Source organism: Moschus berezovskii, chromosome Y (genome assembly GCF_049115385.1).
Source record: "Moschus berezovskii isolate FMDL1 chromosome Y, NW_MosBer_1.0, whole genome shotgun sequence".
Lineage (NCBI taxonomy): Eukaryota > Metazoa > Chordata > Mammalia > Artiodactyla > Moschidae > Moschus > Moschus berezovskii.
The window spans coordinates 9,716,514-9,733,308 of NC_142489.1; the positions used below are offsets into that span (position 1 = coordinate 9,716,514).

Sequence of the window (16,795 nt, forward strand, 5' to 3'; positions counted from 1 at the left end):
GAATTGTACTCGACAGAAGCAACTTGGCGTGCTTGTGAGCACTTTGCTCATGAACAAAGATAGGAGTAAAAGAACGTTTAGGGAAGGACAAATTCTATCAAGTCGGCGAAATAAAATAAAAGCTGGGGCTTTAACTTCATGACAGACTCACACAGGAGTGCAGAGCAGTGATGTGTGTGGGTTATGCTATTTCTTCATTAGTTATTAAACATTAACTGTAATTAGGGCTTCCCTGGTGGCTCAGGTGGTAAAGAATCCGCCTGCAATGTGGGAGACCTGGGTTCGATCCCTGGGTTGGGAAGATATGCTGGAGAACTGATAGGCTACCCACTCCAGTATTAATACTTTGGCTTCCTTTGTGGCTCAGCTGGTAAAGAATTTGCCTGCAATGTGGGAGACCTGGGTTTGATCCTTGGGTTGGGAAGATCCCCTGGAGAAGGGAAAGGCTACCCATTCCAGTATGCTGGCCTGGAGAATGCTATGGACTATATAGTCCATGGGGTTGCAAAGAGTCGCACACGACTGAGCGACTTTCACTTTCTCAACTGTAATCAACAAGTCTATAGGACTTGACTGTCTCAAGAACACCACTCCATGATTTTTTTCAATTTCCTCTCCGAGGCAGGGGTTCCCACCCTGCTGGCAGCAGAGCAGTACCTCCCCGTCAGATGAGCAGAGGTGACAGATTAGAAATAAAGTGAGCAATACATGAATGCATTTTCATCATCCTGAAACCATCGCCCCAACCACGTCTGTGGGAACCCTGTCTTCCACGAAAACCGGTCCCCAGGGCCAAAAAGTCTGGGAACTGCTGCTGCGTGGTAACACTGATTAGCTTATGTCCATTTCACAGCTGAGAAAACTGAGGCTCAAAGACAATTAGCACTGGAGGACACCGTCGGGGAATGACAGATCTAAATAGCAATAGTGGGAGATGCAAAGAAAACAACGGATTATCCAAGATGGCGTAATGAGACACGAACGCCCAGGCACACACTCTGAGATGCAAGCTTCTAGGTGGGTTCTCAGTACACACACGGACACCCTATCTGTAATAAAAAGGCCGCAGGTGAATGCTGGGTAATGAAGAACCAGGCATTTAAAAGAGAGAGAGAGAAAAAAAAGTAATTAAGAGAATAAATGAGCCATTGATTAAAAATCACCAATATTTAGTAGTCTCCCTCACATTCCTGTCCTGGTGACCAACCGATCCTTGACATGTCCTACCTCCGCTTGGAATCTTCGTCTCTCTTGGAACCTACAGACTTCTGAGGTCAGAGACAGGAAACGCAGACCCGAGGGCTCAGAACTGGGAGGCAAAGCTCCCAGCTGACGCCAGTTACACAGTGTGGGCTGCCTCTCCTCTTGGCTTCCGGAGCTTGGAGCCCTCCAGTTTCTACCTAAGGAGGTGGGGGGGATGGTAGGAGGCTTTATTCTCCCCCCTCCCACCCCAACATTGATGCAGGCATCAGAACCACCACCCCAGGATTCCCTGCTGGCCTAGTGGATAAGAATCTGCCTGCCATTGCAGGGCACACAGGTTCTGTCCCTGGTCTGAGACGACCGTACACGTGCCACGAAACCCATGTGCCACAACTCCCGAAGTCCACCCTCTAAAGCCCGCACGCCACAACCTCTGAGCCCGTGCCCCACAACCAGAGAAGCCACTGCAATGAGAAGCCCAAGCACCGCGGTGAAGAGCAGCCCCTGCTCGCTGCAACCAGAGAAGGCCAGATCACAGCCACAAAGCCCTGGCACAGCTGGGTAAACAAAAACATATTGGAAAGGTGTTCCCTGGTGGCTCAGCCAGGAAAGAATCTTCCTGCAATGCAGGAGACCCCAGTTCGATTCCTAGGTGGGGAAGATCCGCTGGAGAAGGGAAAGGCTACCCACTCCAGTATTCTTGGTCGTGCTTCCCTGGTGGCTCAGTTGGTAGAGAATCCGCCTGCAATGCGGGAGACCGAGGTTCGATCCCTGGGTTGGGAAGATCTCCTGGAGAAGGGAATCTACCCACACCAGTATTCTGTCCTGGAGAATTCCAAGGACTGTATAATCCATGAGGTTGCAAAGAGTCAGACACAACTGAGCCACCGTCACTTTCACTTATTGCTTTAGATTAAAAAAAAAAAAAGGAAAGTACAACTATGTCAGACAGTGGTTCCCACTGGCCTCATTCATCAGAACCCAGTACGTTACCTCCCAGAGGGGGAGTGTTTATTTTCCCGTCGTCATGCTTTTTTCTTCTTCCTTCCCGTACGCTTCACCAATCTTGCTCTTTGAACTACGCGCTCATGCGTATTCCAGGCATATATTTCATACATTATTATCGCCATCATCTGCTGTCAAGGAACTAGCCACCTGTTTTGTTTTGGTTTTTTTTTTGAGTTTCTGCAAAAGGTTAGAGCATTCTACTCAACATTTAAAATGTGTCTCGTATAACCTAGGAAACACGTTAATTATTCCATTATTCTCCTTACAAGGTATTACGCAGTTGTGTCAACTGTTTCTCTTCCGTTCAATGAACTCAAGTAATTATGCTGGTTCTCTGAGCAGTTATTATCCAAAACAAAGCAAATCAGGGAAAACAAAAAAAGTTCCGTTTACGTACTGCCACAGTTAGCTATCCTGGAGAAGGAAATTCCAACCCTACTCCAGCATCTTGCCTTGGGAAGTCCCAGGGACAGAGGAGCCTGGCAGGGTAGAGTCAGTGGGGTGGCAAAGAGTCGGACACAACTGAGCAATAAACCGCCACCACGGTTCACTGCTGCTGTTTTAACAAGCGACCGCAAACCGAGAGTCGAAAACAAGACAAATGGATGATGCTAGGGTATGGAGATCAGGACCCAAAATGGGTTGGATCCACCTGAGTGAAAGAATTAAGGTGATGGCAGGGACTTCCTTCCTGGGGGCTCCTGGGGAGACAGGGTTTCCTGCTCATTTAGATCTTGGTAAAGCGTGCAGTTTCAGCGGCTGTAGGACTGTGGTCCCTCAGCACCACTGGCTGGTCCAAGGGGCGCACACCCTCTGTGACCTCCTTATGCAAAGTCTCCTGCAACTCAGAATCTGCAAGCATCTCTTATTTCTAAACCCACACATGCTCAGCTGGGGTCCGTCCACGTAACCCAGCACCACTTCCCCCTCCCCACTGAGACCCTCATGTTCATCCTGTCTACACAACACCGTCTAGTGAGATGCTGGGTTCACAGGTCCTGGGGAGTACAGCGTGGGCATTTTAGTGGAGGTGGGGAATGTTAGTCACACTCCCACATGAAAGGAATTGACAGGGTGATTTTATCGAGCATCGGTCGAGTGGGAGCATGGCGACCAGGCAAACTGTTAAGACACCTGGACTGCTGTGGGCCACTAAATGAGCTCCCTTATTTTGTCCAGATCACTGAACATGAAGGAGCCAGCTTCTTCATGTGTTTAGTAGGTGCCACCTCAGTTGATTGATTTACTAATTCATATTCACTCATGCAACGCACATGGATGGAGCTGGCACAGTGTGAGGGCCGGGGACTCAGTAGGGGAGAGAAGACAGCAGTCCCTGACCCTCCGTGGAGCTTCCACCCCAGTGAGGGCAGACAGACAGAACCTAAGTTAGACAGAGCAGTAACAGATGTGTGCTGAACCGTGGTGAGTGAGTCACGGTGGCGTACAGAAAAGATCCAGACCACCTGACCCGCCTCCTGAGAAACCTGTATGCGGGTCAGGAAGCAACAGTTAGAACTGGACATGGAACAACAGACTGGTTCCAAACAGGAAAAGGAGTACGTCAAGGTTGTATATTGTCACCCTGCTTATTTAACTTATATGCAGAGTACATCATGAGGAATGCTGGGCTGGAAGAGGCACAAGCTGGAATCAAGATTGCCGGGAGAAATATCAATAACCTCAGATACGCAGATGACACCACCCTTATGGCAGAAAGTGAAGAGGAACTCAAAAGCCTCTTGATGAAAGTGAAAGAGGAGAGTGAAAAAGTTGGCTTAAAATTAAACATTCAGAAAACTAAGATTATGGCATCTGGTCTGATCACTTCATGGCAAATAGATGGGGAAACAATGGAAACAGTGACAGACTTTATTTTCTTGGGCTCCAAAATCACTGCAGATGGTGACTGCAGCCATGAAATTAAAAGACGCCTGCTCCTTGGAAGAAAAGATATGACCAACCTAGACAGCATATTAAAAAGCAGAGACATTACTTTGTCAACAAACGTCTGTCTAGTCAAGGCTATGGTTTTTCCAGCGGTCATGTACGGATGTGAGAGTGGACTATAAAGAAAGCTGAGTGCCAAAGAATTGATGCTTCTGAACTGTGGTGCTGGAGAAGAATCTCGAGAGTCCCTTGGACTGCAAGGAGATCCAACCAGTCCATTATAAAAGAAATCCATCCTGAATATTCATTAGTAGGACTGATGCTGAAGCTGAAACTCCAATCCTTTGGCCACCTGATGGGAAGAACTGATTCACTGGAAAAGACCCTGATGCTGGGCAAGACTGAAGGCAGGAGGAGAAGGGGGCGACAGAGGATGAGATGGTTGGATGGCATCTCTGACTCAATGGACATGAGTTTGAGTAAACTCTGGGAGTTGGTGATGGACAGGGAGGCCTGGCGTGCTGCAGTCCATGGGGTCGCAGAGAGTCAGACACGACTGAGCGACTGATCCTAACTGAACTGATAGAAAATATCGGGGGTTCTGTAGATAGGGTAGCCAGGCACAGACTCAATGAAAAGGCAGAAACTCTGAGCAGAATTCCTTTTTCTTTAAATATATGTATTTTGGGGGCCCCACTGCACAGCATGTGGGACTTCCCCACCCAGGGATGGAACCTGGGCCCCCTGCAGTGCAAGTACGGAGTCTTAACTGCTGGCCCACCAGGGAAGTCCTTCTCCTCCTGTTTTATGATGGGATGACGGTCCTTTGTTGACAATCTTGTCCCCTTACGAACAAGAAGACGTGTTCTGACCCACTGCCGGCCTGATGTCTCTGTGTTGGTGTTGATGATCTGTGACAACTCAGGCATGGATTTACCAGCTTCCCTCTTTCTAGTCTATAAGTCTACACAAGCTTAACAATTACATCATAGAAAAATATTTTCTTAAGAGAGATCGAATATCAGTGTATGAGGGCGACAGGAGTAATTGGTACACGGAGTGAAAATATTCTAATCTCTTAAGTCGCAGAGTAATTTCACTTGTCAGCTCAATACTTCATTAGGTATTTCAAATCATATCATTCAAATGTAAAATTCAAACAGGGAGATTCGATAGTAAAAAAATAAAAACAAAACAACAATGCATTTATCATTTAATTCAGTTGGAACTTTTAGCTCTCACGCTCAATCTGTCACCTGCTCCTGTCTGCTCACACATGTTCTCTATCACCCAAGGCTTGCTATGTTTCCCACAGAGAGATAAAGTGTGAGTCCCTCAGTTTTGTCTGACTCTTTGCAGACCCCATGGACTGCAGCCCACCAGGCTCCTCTGCCCGTGGGATTCTCCACTCAAGAATACTGGAGTGGGTAGCCATGCCCTTCTTGAGGGGATCTACCTGACCCAGGGATCAAACCCAAGTCTCCCGCATTACTGGCAGATTCTTTACCATCTGTACCGTGAGGGAAGCCCCACAATACCCACAGAAGGAAAATAAAAATCAGCTGGCATTCTTAAGAGCAGCACATCCTTGCATGTCAGTCACTCCAGCGTTGCGACTCTGCAACCCTATGGATTGTAGCCCGCCAGGTTCCTCTGTCCATGGGATCCTCCAGGCAAGAATACTGGAGCGGGTAGCCATTTCCTTCTCCAGGGGGTCTTCCCCACCCAGGGATCGAAACCAGGTCTCCTGCATAGCAGGTGGATTCTTTACCAACGGAGCCGTTTGAGCTACTAGGAAAGCCCTAGTGTGGTGTCCTTACCTATTAAAAATATTTCATGTATCCCCTTACCAATGCCTTGCTATTTGCAAGTCTGCTGAAATAGCTCCCAGAGATAATGAATTCTCAACCAGCTTCCACGTGTGTGTGGACAGAAACGCATCAATGCCAAACGGAAGAAACGAAAGGGAACATTCGGTTGAAAAGGTTAAGAGACCTGGATTCCCAATGGCAATCGGTACACCCTGGGGCACGTCGTGTAAAATCTTTCTACTCCTTTCTTCTGTTAAAAAAGCAACAGAAGAGGCGTAAATCACGCCTGTCCTGCCTGACTGACAGAAGGCGTGTGGAAGGAGTGAACACGGTAGTCCACGCACAAAAGTCTTCCGTGAAGTGCAGAGCATTGACGTACAACCATGTAAAGAACAGTTACTGGTACTCAAGTTCATTCACAGAGTAAACGTGGCCATGCTGAACATCACAAGAAAACACAGTGGGCTCATCCACAGGCCTCTGGGAGCCGCCTGCTGTGCTGCGGCCTCAGGAGCATTGAGATCCACCAATGAGACGCAGGACTGATGGAGTGCCCATTATCTAGGAGGCCCGAGATGCAAAGCTGGATTTCGAGCAGGGGTTCCCAACCCCTGGGATCTAATGCCTGACGACCTCAGGTGAAACTGATGCAATAATAAGAGAAATAAAGCAGGCAATAAATGTGATGTGCTCGAATCATCCCCAAAACATCCTCCTGCACGTTTCCCCAGTCCATGGAAAAATTGTCTTCAGTGGTACAAATGAACTTGCAGAACAGAAAGAGACTCACTGACTCACAGAGGACAAACTTATGGTTAGCGAAGGCGGTGGGGGGAAGGACGGGGGAAGGGACACTTGCAGAGTCTGGGATGGACATGGACACACTGCTGCATTTACCATGGAGAACCAGAAAGCACCTGCTGTCCAGCACAGGAACTCTTCGATTCTCTGTAATAATCTTATGGTTCCCAGGGGGAAGGATGGGGGAAGGGATAGTCAGGGAGTTTGGGATGGACATGGACACACTGCTGTATTTAACATGGAGAACCAGCAAGCACCTGCTGTCCAGCACAGGGAACTCTGTTCGATTCTCTGTAATAACTTTATGGTTCCCAGGGGGAAGTATGGGGGAAGGGATAGTCAGGGAGTTTTGGATGGACATGGACACACTGCTGCATTTAACATGGAGAACCAGCAAGGACCTGCTGGACAGCTGAGGGACCTCCGCCCCGTGTCCTGTGGCAGCCTGGATGGGAGGGGAGTTTGGGGGAGAATGTGCTGTGCTTAGTAGCTCAGTCGTGTCCGACTCTTTGCGACCCCCTGGATTGTAGACCACCAGGCTCCTCTGTCTGTGGGATTCTCCAGGCAAGGATACTGGAGTGGGTTGCCATGCCCTCCCTCCAGGGGATCTTTCCAACCCAGGGAGCGAGCCCAGGTCTCCGGCTTTGCTGGTGGACTCTTTACCAGCTGAGCCACAAAGATACATGTATGTTTGGCTGAGTCCCTTTGCCGTCCACCTGCAACTATCCCAACATTATTTATTAATTAGCTATACCCCAATACAAAATAAAAAGTCTTTAAGGGAAAAAAAAAAAAGTGTTCCATGAAACCTGTCCCTGGAGCCCAAAACGTTGGGGACTGCTGATGTAAAGACCCTGTGCGCTCACTGTGACCAACACACACACGGCGCTGGCTGGCTTCCTGCTCTGTGGGGCGCGGCCGTCTTTACCTCAACGAGGTCCTCCCTGGATGGAAAGCTGGAGACCAGGCAGTTCTTCCTGGTCCTGGTGTTGCTGATGGAGACGTGCAGGCGGCCGTGGGCCAGCTCGTGCGCGTTGGCGGGGAGGATCGACTCCACCCCGCTCCTGGAGGAGAGAGATGAGAGCGGCCTGCAGGACTGCACCCCTTCGGGCCTGCGAGCCTCCTAGCTGCCCCCACCCGAAACCCACGAGAGAGTCCAGTGACAGGGACGCCAGAGGCTTAGCAGCTGCAGAATCTCACACGTCAGAAGCCAAAAAATAAAATAAAAGCGGTGGAGCAACCCCCCGCCCGTGTGCGGTGGGCAGGACAAGGCATTGGGGTCAGGTGGGCTCCCTGGTTATAGCACGGAAACAACAGCTCATAAGCTTGCAGGTTAACAAGCATCGTGGAGGGCAGCCATTCCGCTTCATGAAACGAGCAGGTGGAGCCCCTCTGGTCTAAAGATGAGGAGGATCGCGGGGCAGAGACAAGCGAGGGGACGAGACGGGGTGCCCGTGTAGCCAGGACTGGCCCGGCCGGGGATGTACAGAGAGCAGAACTTCCATCCTAAGCGGCCTGACCGTCCACTGCACGGCTCCCCTTTGATTAGTGGCCGCCTCGTAAACATCCAAGGAGAGGACAGCGCTGACTGAGCTCGCTACGGTTCATCCGCAGCATCCTGCTCACTCATGTCTGACTCTTTGGGACCCCATGGACTGTAGCCCACCGGGCCCTCCGTCCATGGGATTCTCCAGGCAAGAATACTGGCGTGGGTTGCCATGCCCTTCTCCAGCGGAATCTTTCAAAATCCAACCCAGGTCTCCTGAGTGTCCTGCACTGGCAGATGGATTCTTTGCCACTGTGCCACCTGGGAGTATAGACATTCCCACTTAGAATTAAGATTGCTGGGAGAATTATCAATAAGCTCAGATACGCACATGACACGACCCTCATGGCAGAAAGTAAAGAGGAACTGAAGAGCCTGTTGATGAACGTAAAAGAGCAGAGTGAAAAAGTTGGCTTAAAACTAAACATTCAGAAAACTAAGACCATGGCATCTGGTCCCATCACTTCATGGCAAATAGATGGGGAGACAATGGAAACAGTGATAGACTTTATATTTTTGGGCTCCAAAATCACTGCAGATGGTGACTGCAGCCATGAAATTAAAAGACGCTTGCTCCCTGGGAGAAAAGCTATGAACAACCTAGACAGCATATTAAAAAGCAGAGACATTACTTTGCCAATAAAGGTCTGTCTAGTGAAAGCTATGGTCTTTCTTTCCAGTAGTCATGTTTGGATATGAGAGCTGGACTATAAAGAAAGCTGAGCAGTGAAGAATTGATGCTTTTGAACTGTGGTGTTGGAGAAGACTCTTGAGAGTCCCTTGGACTGCAAGGAGATCCAACCAGTCCATCCTAAAGGAAATCAGTCCTGAATATTCTTTGGAAGGACAGATGCTGAAGCTGAAGCTCCAATACTCTGGCCACCTGATGCCAAGAGCTGACTCACTGGAAAAGACCCTGATGCTGGGAAAGATTGAAGGCGGGAGGAGAAGGGGATGACAGAGGATGAGATGGCTGGATGGCATCACCGACTCTATGGACATGAGTTTGGGTAAACTCCAGGAGTTGGTGATAGACACGGAGGCTTGGCGTGCTGCAGTCCATAAGGTCGCAGAGAGTCAGACACGACTGAGCGACTGAACTGATTGATATATATATTTATATATAAATACGTACCTCAATCGGGCCATGAAATCATAGCCAGGTGTTAGTGCCCCAAAAGACTGCCTTCGGATTTCTTCGGCAAAATCATAAGTAAACTTGTTACATTCCTGAAAAAGAAAATTAATAAGGTGACCCTATGTTTTGTCAGAAAGAAAGTCAATCTGGTTTCAGAACTCTGTGCGTACCACACAAGGTAATTATATAAGTAAGTGATAGCTGCTCAGTCCTGTCTGACTCTTTGCGGCTCCATGGACCGTTGCCTGCCAGGGTCCTCTGTGCATGGGATTCTCCAAGCAAGAATACTGGAGTGGGTTCCACGTCCTCCTCCAGGGGATCTTCCCAACCCAGGAATTGAAACCTGCATTGCAGGCGAATTTTTTACCATCTGACCCACCAGGGAAGCCTGCCAAACAAAATACCTGGACCCTACAAAGCTAACCCCAGATGTTGGCCCCTTCACAGGCTAGAATCCTTTCTGGGCCTGATCCTCACCCACCACTCCTGGTCCCCAGGCAAGCTGTGTGTTCTCCCAAATACAATCTGTTTTTTTTTTTTTTTTTAATCACCTTTGGAAAATCCTTGAAGGCCGGATTCCAATGCTAATTGAGCACTTTTTTTGTACAGACCCAAGGCAACTCCTCTCTCCCACGACAATTCTGTGGCTTCAGAAATATTTCAATCACAGCTCTGCAACAGCGCCGACAATTAGCACCAACCCCGACAACGGAGAAAGGAGTTGTGGCGACTGTCGTCTGCAAAGAGACACGGGAGGAGGGCAAAGCAACCCACTCCAGTATTCCGGCCTGGAGAATCCCATGGGCAGAGGAGACTGGCGGGCTGCAGTCCATGGGGTCCCAAAGAGTCAGACATGACTGAGCCACTAAGCACAACACCTCGTTGCTTTCCAATGTTCTGGAGGTTAGTCCGGGGCCACGGTATTCAATAAAAGCCCCGCTGCTCCCTAAGTGGGGTCTCACGGGCAGGCCAGTGCTGGATCCTCTATTGGCACACGCTGCAAGCAAGGTGGGTTAACTAAGCAAAACAGACAGCCAGTGGGGATTTGCTGTGTGACTCGGGGAACTCTAACTGGGGCTCTGTGCCAACCTGGAGGGGTGGGATGGGGAGGGAGGTGGGAGGGGCGTTCAAGAGGGAGGGGACATGTTATACCTATAACTGATTCATGTTGTAAAGCAGAAACGAACAGAACATTGGAAAGCACGTAGGTGTTGTGCTTAGTGGCTCAGTCATGTCTGACTCTTTGGGACCCCATGGACTGCAGCCCACCAGTCTCCTCTGCCCATGGGATTCTCCAGGCCGGAATACTGGAGTGGGTTGCTTTGCCCTCCTCCCGTGTCTCTTTCCAACCCAGGGATCGAACACAGTCTCCGGCATTGCAGGAGGATTCTTCACCATCTGAGCCACCAGGGAAGCCCGGCAAGCAACTATGCTCCAATGGAAAAAAAATCCTATGACAAACCATGATAGAAAAGAATATTAAAAATTAATATATATATATGTGTGTGTATAACTAAGTCACTTTGCTGCACAACAGAAACGAGTAACAACTGGAAATCAGCCGCTGCTAGTTCGCTATACTTCACTAAAAAGAAATAAGAAAAATAGACTTTGGGATTGGAGGTGGGGTGAGTTTTCCAAGGAAGGGGATATGTGTACACCTATCTGATCCATCTGGATGTATGGCAGAAACCAACACAATATTATAATTATCCTTCAATTAAAAATAAGTAAATGTTAAAAAAAAAAAAAAAGAATGCAAGGTGGATATAATCACCACACAGGACAGACAGGAAAACTGAAGTTTGTATGGGGTAAGCATCTTTCCTACTATGTCATCAAGAATGAGTGTCATAGGATTTGAACCCAGATCCATGTTTCATTTTTTTAGTTCGTCCATCCAGCAACTTACTGACATCAGGCTTTGGGCTAGGCACTGGGATTCACGAGATACACAGAGCCCCTGTGTCAGGGGAGAAACTGCCCGAAACCGCCCTTCCTAACTAGGCCCGATAGTAACTGCTTATGTGAGTTATTTTATGACAGGAGGTTCCTGGTGAGGAACGTCCAAACTAGCAAGCCACTGCCGACTGGAGGAGTTTGGGAAAGGTCCAAAGGAGGACACCACGTGTCCTTCCACCTCCCAGAATCCTTCTTGCTGGCATCCACCTTGGCTGAGCAATGCCTGCACAAACAGGAAGCACTGTGACTCAGGTTGATTGCCAGAGGCTAATTCCATCACCCTAAAACCCCAGACTGCGAGCCACATGGCAAGGTAGTCCTCCTGGGTTCCCTCACCCACCTGCTCTCCACCCAATAAACTCTCTTGTGTTTAAAATATTGTGGTTCTGAACACTCGAGTGTGAACTTGAATTCATCCTTGGGCATGGAAGTGTTAATCATTGTATGATGACTATTCCAAGTGGTTAAGAGAATGCACGTAATTAACAGAATATTTTCCACCCGCTGAGGCCAGTTCTCAGACAGTGCATCATGACTATCTAGAAGCAGAAAATTGATTTTAAAAGAACTGCTGTTGTTGTCCTTTAGCCGACTGTCTAGAAGCAGAACATGTATGTTGTCATATGTGAAACGAATCACCAGTTCAGGATCGATGCATGTTACAGGATGCTCGGGGCTGGTGTGCGGGGATGACCCAGAGGGAGGATAAAGGGAGGAGGGAGGTGGGAGGGGGGTTCAGGAGGGGGAACTCATGTACACCCGGGGCGGATTCATGTCAATGTATGGCAAAACCAACCAATATAATATTGTAAAATAATTAGCCTCCAAAAAATAAATAAATAAATAAAAACCACTGTTGCTGTTGCAGTTTAGTCGCTGTGTCTAAGTCTTTTTCGACCCCATGGACTACAGCCTGCCAGGCTCTTCTGTCCATGGGATTCTCCAGACAAGAATACTCAAATGGGTTGCCATTTCTTTCTCCAGGGGATCTTCTGGACCCAGGGATTGAACCCGAGTCTCCTGCACATCGGGCAGGTTCTTTACTACTGAGTCACCATGGAAGGCTTAGAAATATACACTGCATTAAATGAAATACTTAATGAAAACTTATTATTATTACTTCTAGATACACTGCTTGAAATTCAGGGCTTCTTACTGTGGGAATGAAAAACACATTAAATTCCATTATCATTCCACGTAAATTACAGGGTCACGTTTCAGTTTACAGGCCTGTCTGTAAGTAGAAGCAAGCAAAGACTTTATCAGCCACATGTTCCAGGCCTTGAGAGCAGGCCCTGTGTTCTCAAGACCAGTTAACAGAGAAGTAAACCTTGGCTTGAAAGAAACAAAGCTGGAATCTTAAGACTAAAGAAACACTTATGAGCAAAAGAAGGCATTTTATTTCCTTGTCTTATTGTCATCCCCCGCCCCCCGAAATAATCTTCTTTTCCAAATGGAGAGCACAGCTCTCTAAGGGTGACATTTTAAAAGGAGGACTTCTATGCAGGTAACTTAATTGAGTTAAACAATCATCTTCGCTGTTTGTTGTTAATTCATTGATGAGCAACACAGCCTAGTTACTACTTAATTACCTCTATTTTCTGCGGCGCTGTGAGGAGGGCTGCAGCAACCAAGGATCCCGCAGAAGCCCCGGCAAAGGCGTTGACGTCCTTCATTAGCTTTCTGCCGTGTTTGCAAAGTGCCGATGCTGCCCCCAAGTGGTAAATGCCCAGAAACCCACATGCTGCAAATGACAAGTTGATGCGCTCCATGCTAGCTGCGAAACTGGGGAAACAAAACCCAAGAAAGAAATGCCCGTAAGGTGGTGTAGTTTGTTCCACACGGATGCTAGTCATTGTTTCTTAGAAGTGATGCTATAAATACAATTATGTATATTTATAATATACATATACACACACGAATTATATATATATATATGGGCTTTCCAGATAGCTCAGTTGGTAAAGAATCCACCTGCAATGTGGGAAAGCCTGGTTCGATTCCTGGGTTGGGAACATCCACTTGCTGGAGAAGGGATAGGCTACCCACTCCAGTATTCTTGGGCTTCCCTTGTTGCTCAGCTGGTAAAGAATCCATCTGCAATGCAGGAGACCTGGGTTCGATCCCTGGGTTGAGAGGATCCCCTGGAGAAGGGAAAGGCTACCCACTCTAGTATTCTGGCCTGGAGAATTCCAGGGACAGTACATATAGTCTGTGGGGTCGCAAAGAGTATGTACATGTATCTACATATATATAATTTTCTGGTCTAAGCATATTTTCAATCAAACTCTAACTGAATATCCAATCTTTCAAGGATTATCTTTTCCCTCACTCACCTTGACCCAATGTAATCATATTAATTAAAAAAAAATTAACATCAGTTTATATTTGTTCAGTACATAGACTATGCAGCCTATTTTGTAATTTCTTGGCAAAAAGCAAATGGATTAATTTCAACTGGCAAGGCATTTGGCCTTTTTTCTTAACCTTTTGAAACATTTGGGAGTCTGGGTGATTGGTAACATTAGTAACATCACCACAGACTGTAGCAAATTCCAGATTAAAGACACATTTGCTCTTAGCAAGTGGCATCAGTAAATTTAAAATAGACAGTTTGGCTCCCTACCCGTTTCCCTTGTGAGCATTCCTTTTTCTGTTTTGCCTTTGTTTTTAAACTGATGCTCACAATTACTCCATAATGCAATACTGAATTATTCAACAATTTAATGTATTTCATAGGGAAGTTTGTCAAGACAAACTGAGATTGCGACTGGCAAGGGCAATTGAAGGCCCAAAGAAATGTCACCTGCACCACCTGATATTTGCAACAAATTTAACTGTAAAATACTTTTTTCCCCCCCTAAACCTCTGGGGGCACAATTTCACCATGTGTATAAAACGTTCACCCTTGCAATGCTCTTCACTCGGAAAGTCTCTGACTGAAGGGGAAAGGGGCGTCACCCTGGATTTCGGTACCTTCAGATTAGGTACTTGGCCTGGGCCTGGAATTTAGGAACCTAGGGCCCTGATCCATCCTAAAGGAAATCAGTCCTGAATATTCATTGGAAGGACTGATGCTGAAGCTGAAACTCCAATACTTCGGCCACGTGATGCCAAGAATTGATGTTTTTGAACTGTGGTGTTGGAGAAGACTCTTGAGAGTCCCTTGGACTTCAAGGAGATCCAACCAGTCCATCCTAAAGGAGATCTGTCCTGGGTGTTCATTGGAAGGACTGATGCTGAAGCTCCAATACTTTGGCCACCTGATGTGAAGAACTGAGTCATTGGAAAAGACCCTGATGCTGGGAAAGATTGAAAGCAGGAAGAGAAGGGGAAGACAGAGGATGAGATGGCTGGATGGCATCACTGACTCGATGGACATGAGTTTGAGCAAGCTCCGGGAGTTGGTGATGCACAGGGAGGCCTGGCGTGCTGCAGTCCACAGGGTCGCAAAGAGTCAGACAGGACGCAGTGAACTGAACTGAAAGCCCTGATTGTGTCTTCAGCTACCGAAGTCGAGCCCTGGTTTGGGTTCAATTTCCTAAGGATGGAGCGGAGAGAAGGGTTTGGGTGCTCAGCCTACAGCGGTCGCAGGCCCAGTGCCCAGCCTCCCATCTCCTAGGTCTGGGTGCGGCGGGAATACGGACGCCTCCTGCCTAGACCCGCTGGACCCTGGAGACACGTGGGCCGGCCGGCCAGAAACTGCGGCTCGCCCGCCCCGCCCTCCGCCCCGCCCACGCAGGCACTTCCGCACAGAGCAGCATCCTCCCTCCCTCAACCGGAACCGGAAGGCGGGGCCGGGCCGTCATTCAACTTGGCCCCGCCCATCAGGCGGGCCGACGCGCGCCTTGGGCCCGCCCAGCAAGGTTCCGCGGATAGAAGGCAGGCGCCCGGTCTACGACGTCATCGCGCTGACGCCGGCGTCCACTCGGGCCCCCCTCCCCCACACCCCGCGCTCCGCTGAAAATGCCGAAGTCCACCTGGCGGCGCGCGCTCGGCCCGCTGCACCCCGGGGTTTCCTCTCGCGCGGGTAAGGGAGTCGACATTCTGGGCTCGTACCGTCTCCGGATAGCTAGGGTCGGCCCTCACCTGCGGGTCCGCGGGCCTGCGAACGTGCCGTCTGTGCCTTGCACCGGAAGGGCTAGGTCCCGTGGCCGGCTGTTCCCCGGAAGTGGTTTCCCGGCTCTTCCGCCTGGAGGCGGGGCCTGCTGTCCGAGTCAGGGCGGGCCGTCCCCTCGGCTCCTGCAAGGCAGCCTGCGATTTGTGGTCAGCGTTCGGTTCCTCAGGCCGCCTTAGGGTTGTGTTAACCTTTCTGAGGTTCCCAGGGGGCTGGTCTGCAAAAGCGGGTGGCAGAATGCGAGCTGGCGCTAACTCGGGGAAGTTGGCGCTGCACAAATGGACCAGCCTCTTGTTTTCGTCAGCGGGCACCACTGGCCCTCGATAGAGCTAACCGTGGCGGCCCGCACTCGGCTGGCATTTCCACCCAGACTCAAAGGACCGGCGGCTCCTCCTGCCCCTGAACAGTGTCTTCCCTGTCTAATCCTAACAATCAAGCCTTTAGGAATTGGTGGGCTTTGTGCTGGAAGGTGCCCCAGGTCCCCTTGTTTGAGGACAGGTTTATTTCCACCGAAGCTACAGGAGAGAATCTGAAAAATGCCAAGCGTGTCTCTAAGCGGGAGAGGGAGTGGGCGGGAGCCCCCCAAATGGCCTTTCCCTTGTGCCTTTTCTTTCTCCCCATTTGAGATTCCAGGGCCCTGGGCTCTGCCCCAGGACACTCTGTAACCAGGAGCGCGGGATGTGATGACTAAGGAGGCGATTTTGTTTTTCTTTCTTGTAAACAGCAGATCATGGAGACATGCTAACAACTGTGGGTAGCACAACTGCCTTATGCTGAATGCTTGACTCCATTAGGATTTAGTGAAGGGAAGGAGGAGTGTGTATATCAGGAAATGTAGAAGGACGCGCTGTTCAATCTTTCATCCGACCGCTGCCTTCTAACTCTCTGGTAGGGTGTGGTCTTTCCAAAAGAGCGTCCTCCAGGGAACTTACTGGAAAGGAGGGAACCCAGGCCTCAGATCTCCTGAAGCAGAGTCTGCGTTTCAGCAGATCTCCTGAAGCAGAGTCTGCGTTTCAGCAGAATCCCCAGAATTTGCTCTGCATGCTAAAGTTGTCAAAGGCCTGGCCTAACCCCTGGGGTGGTCTGGCTTAAAGTGATGTGGTGGGATCACAGATGTAAGAAGAGATAAGGTCCCCAGAGCCAAAATCTGTGGTGCCACAGAGCCAAAATTTGGTGGTCATGGTGGCCAACCGTTTCGTGCATTTTGTCACTGCCAGCGGGTTGAGCAGAGGGCGACAGAGGCCGAGATGGTTGGATGGCATCGTTGGCCCACTGGGCATGAGTCTGAGCAAGCTCCAGGAGATAGGGAAGGACAGGGA

At 49.2% G+C, this 16,795-nt stretch overlaps 1 protein-coding gene across 3 annotated transcripts in view; it reads right to left on the minus strand.

Annotated features, from left to right (window-relative positions):
• Nucleotides 1-15,514, minus strand: part of LOC148773054 (patatin-like phospholipase domain-containing protein 4) — a 46,865-nt gene extending 31,351 nt beyond the window's left edge. Inside the window, exons 1-4 of one of the 3 annotated variants that reach the window (XM_088834403.1) lie at nucleotides 15,449-15,514; nucleotides 12,952-13,144; nucleotides 9,395-9,489; nucleotides 7,642-7,777 (exon numbers count right to left, since the gene is read on the minus strand). In XM_088834403.1, coding sequence (XP_088690529.1) covers nucleotides 7,642-7,777; nucleotides 9,395-9,489; nucleotides 12,952-13,131 — 411 coding nt within the window. In that variant the 5' untranslated portion in view covers nucleotides 13,132-13,144; nucleotides 15,449-15,514. Of the gene's footprint in view, nucleotides 1-7,641; nucleotides 7,778-9,394; nucleotides 9,490-12,951; nucleotides 13,145-15,339 lie in introns of all 3 variants that reach the window. The other 2 variants (XM_088834404.1, XM_088834405.1) reach the window with 2 other exon arrangements.
• Between the last annotated feature and the right edge of the window lie 1,281 nt (nucleotides 15,515-16,795).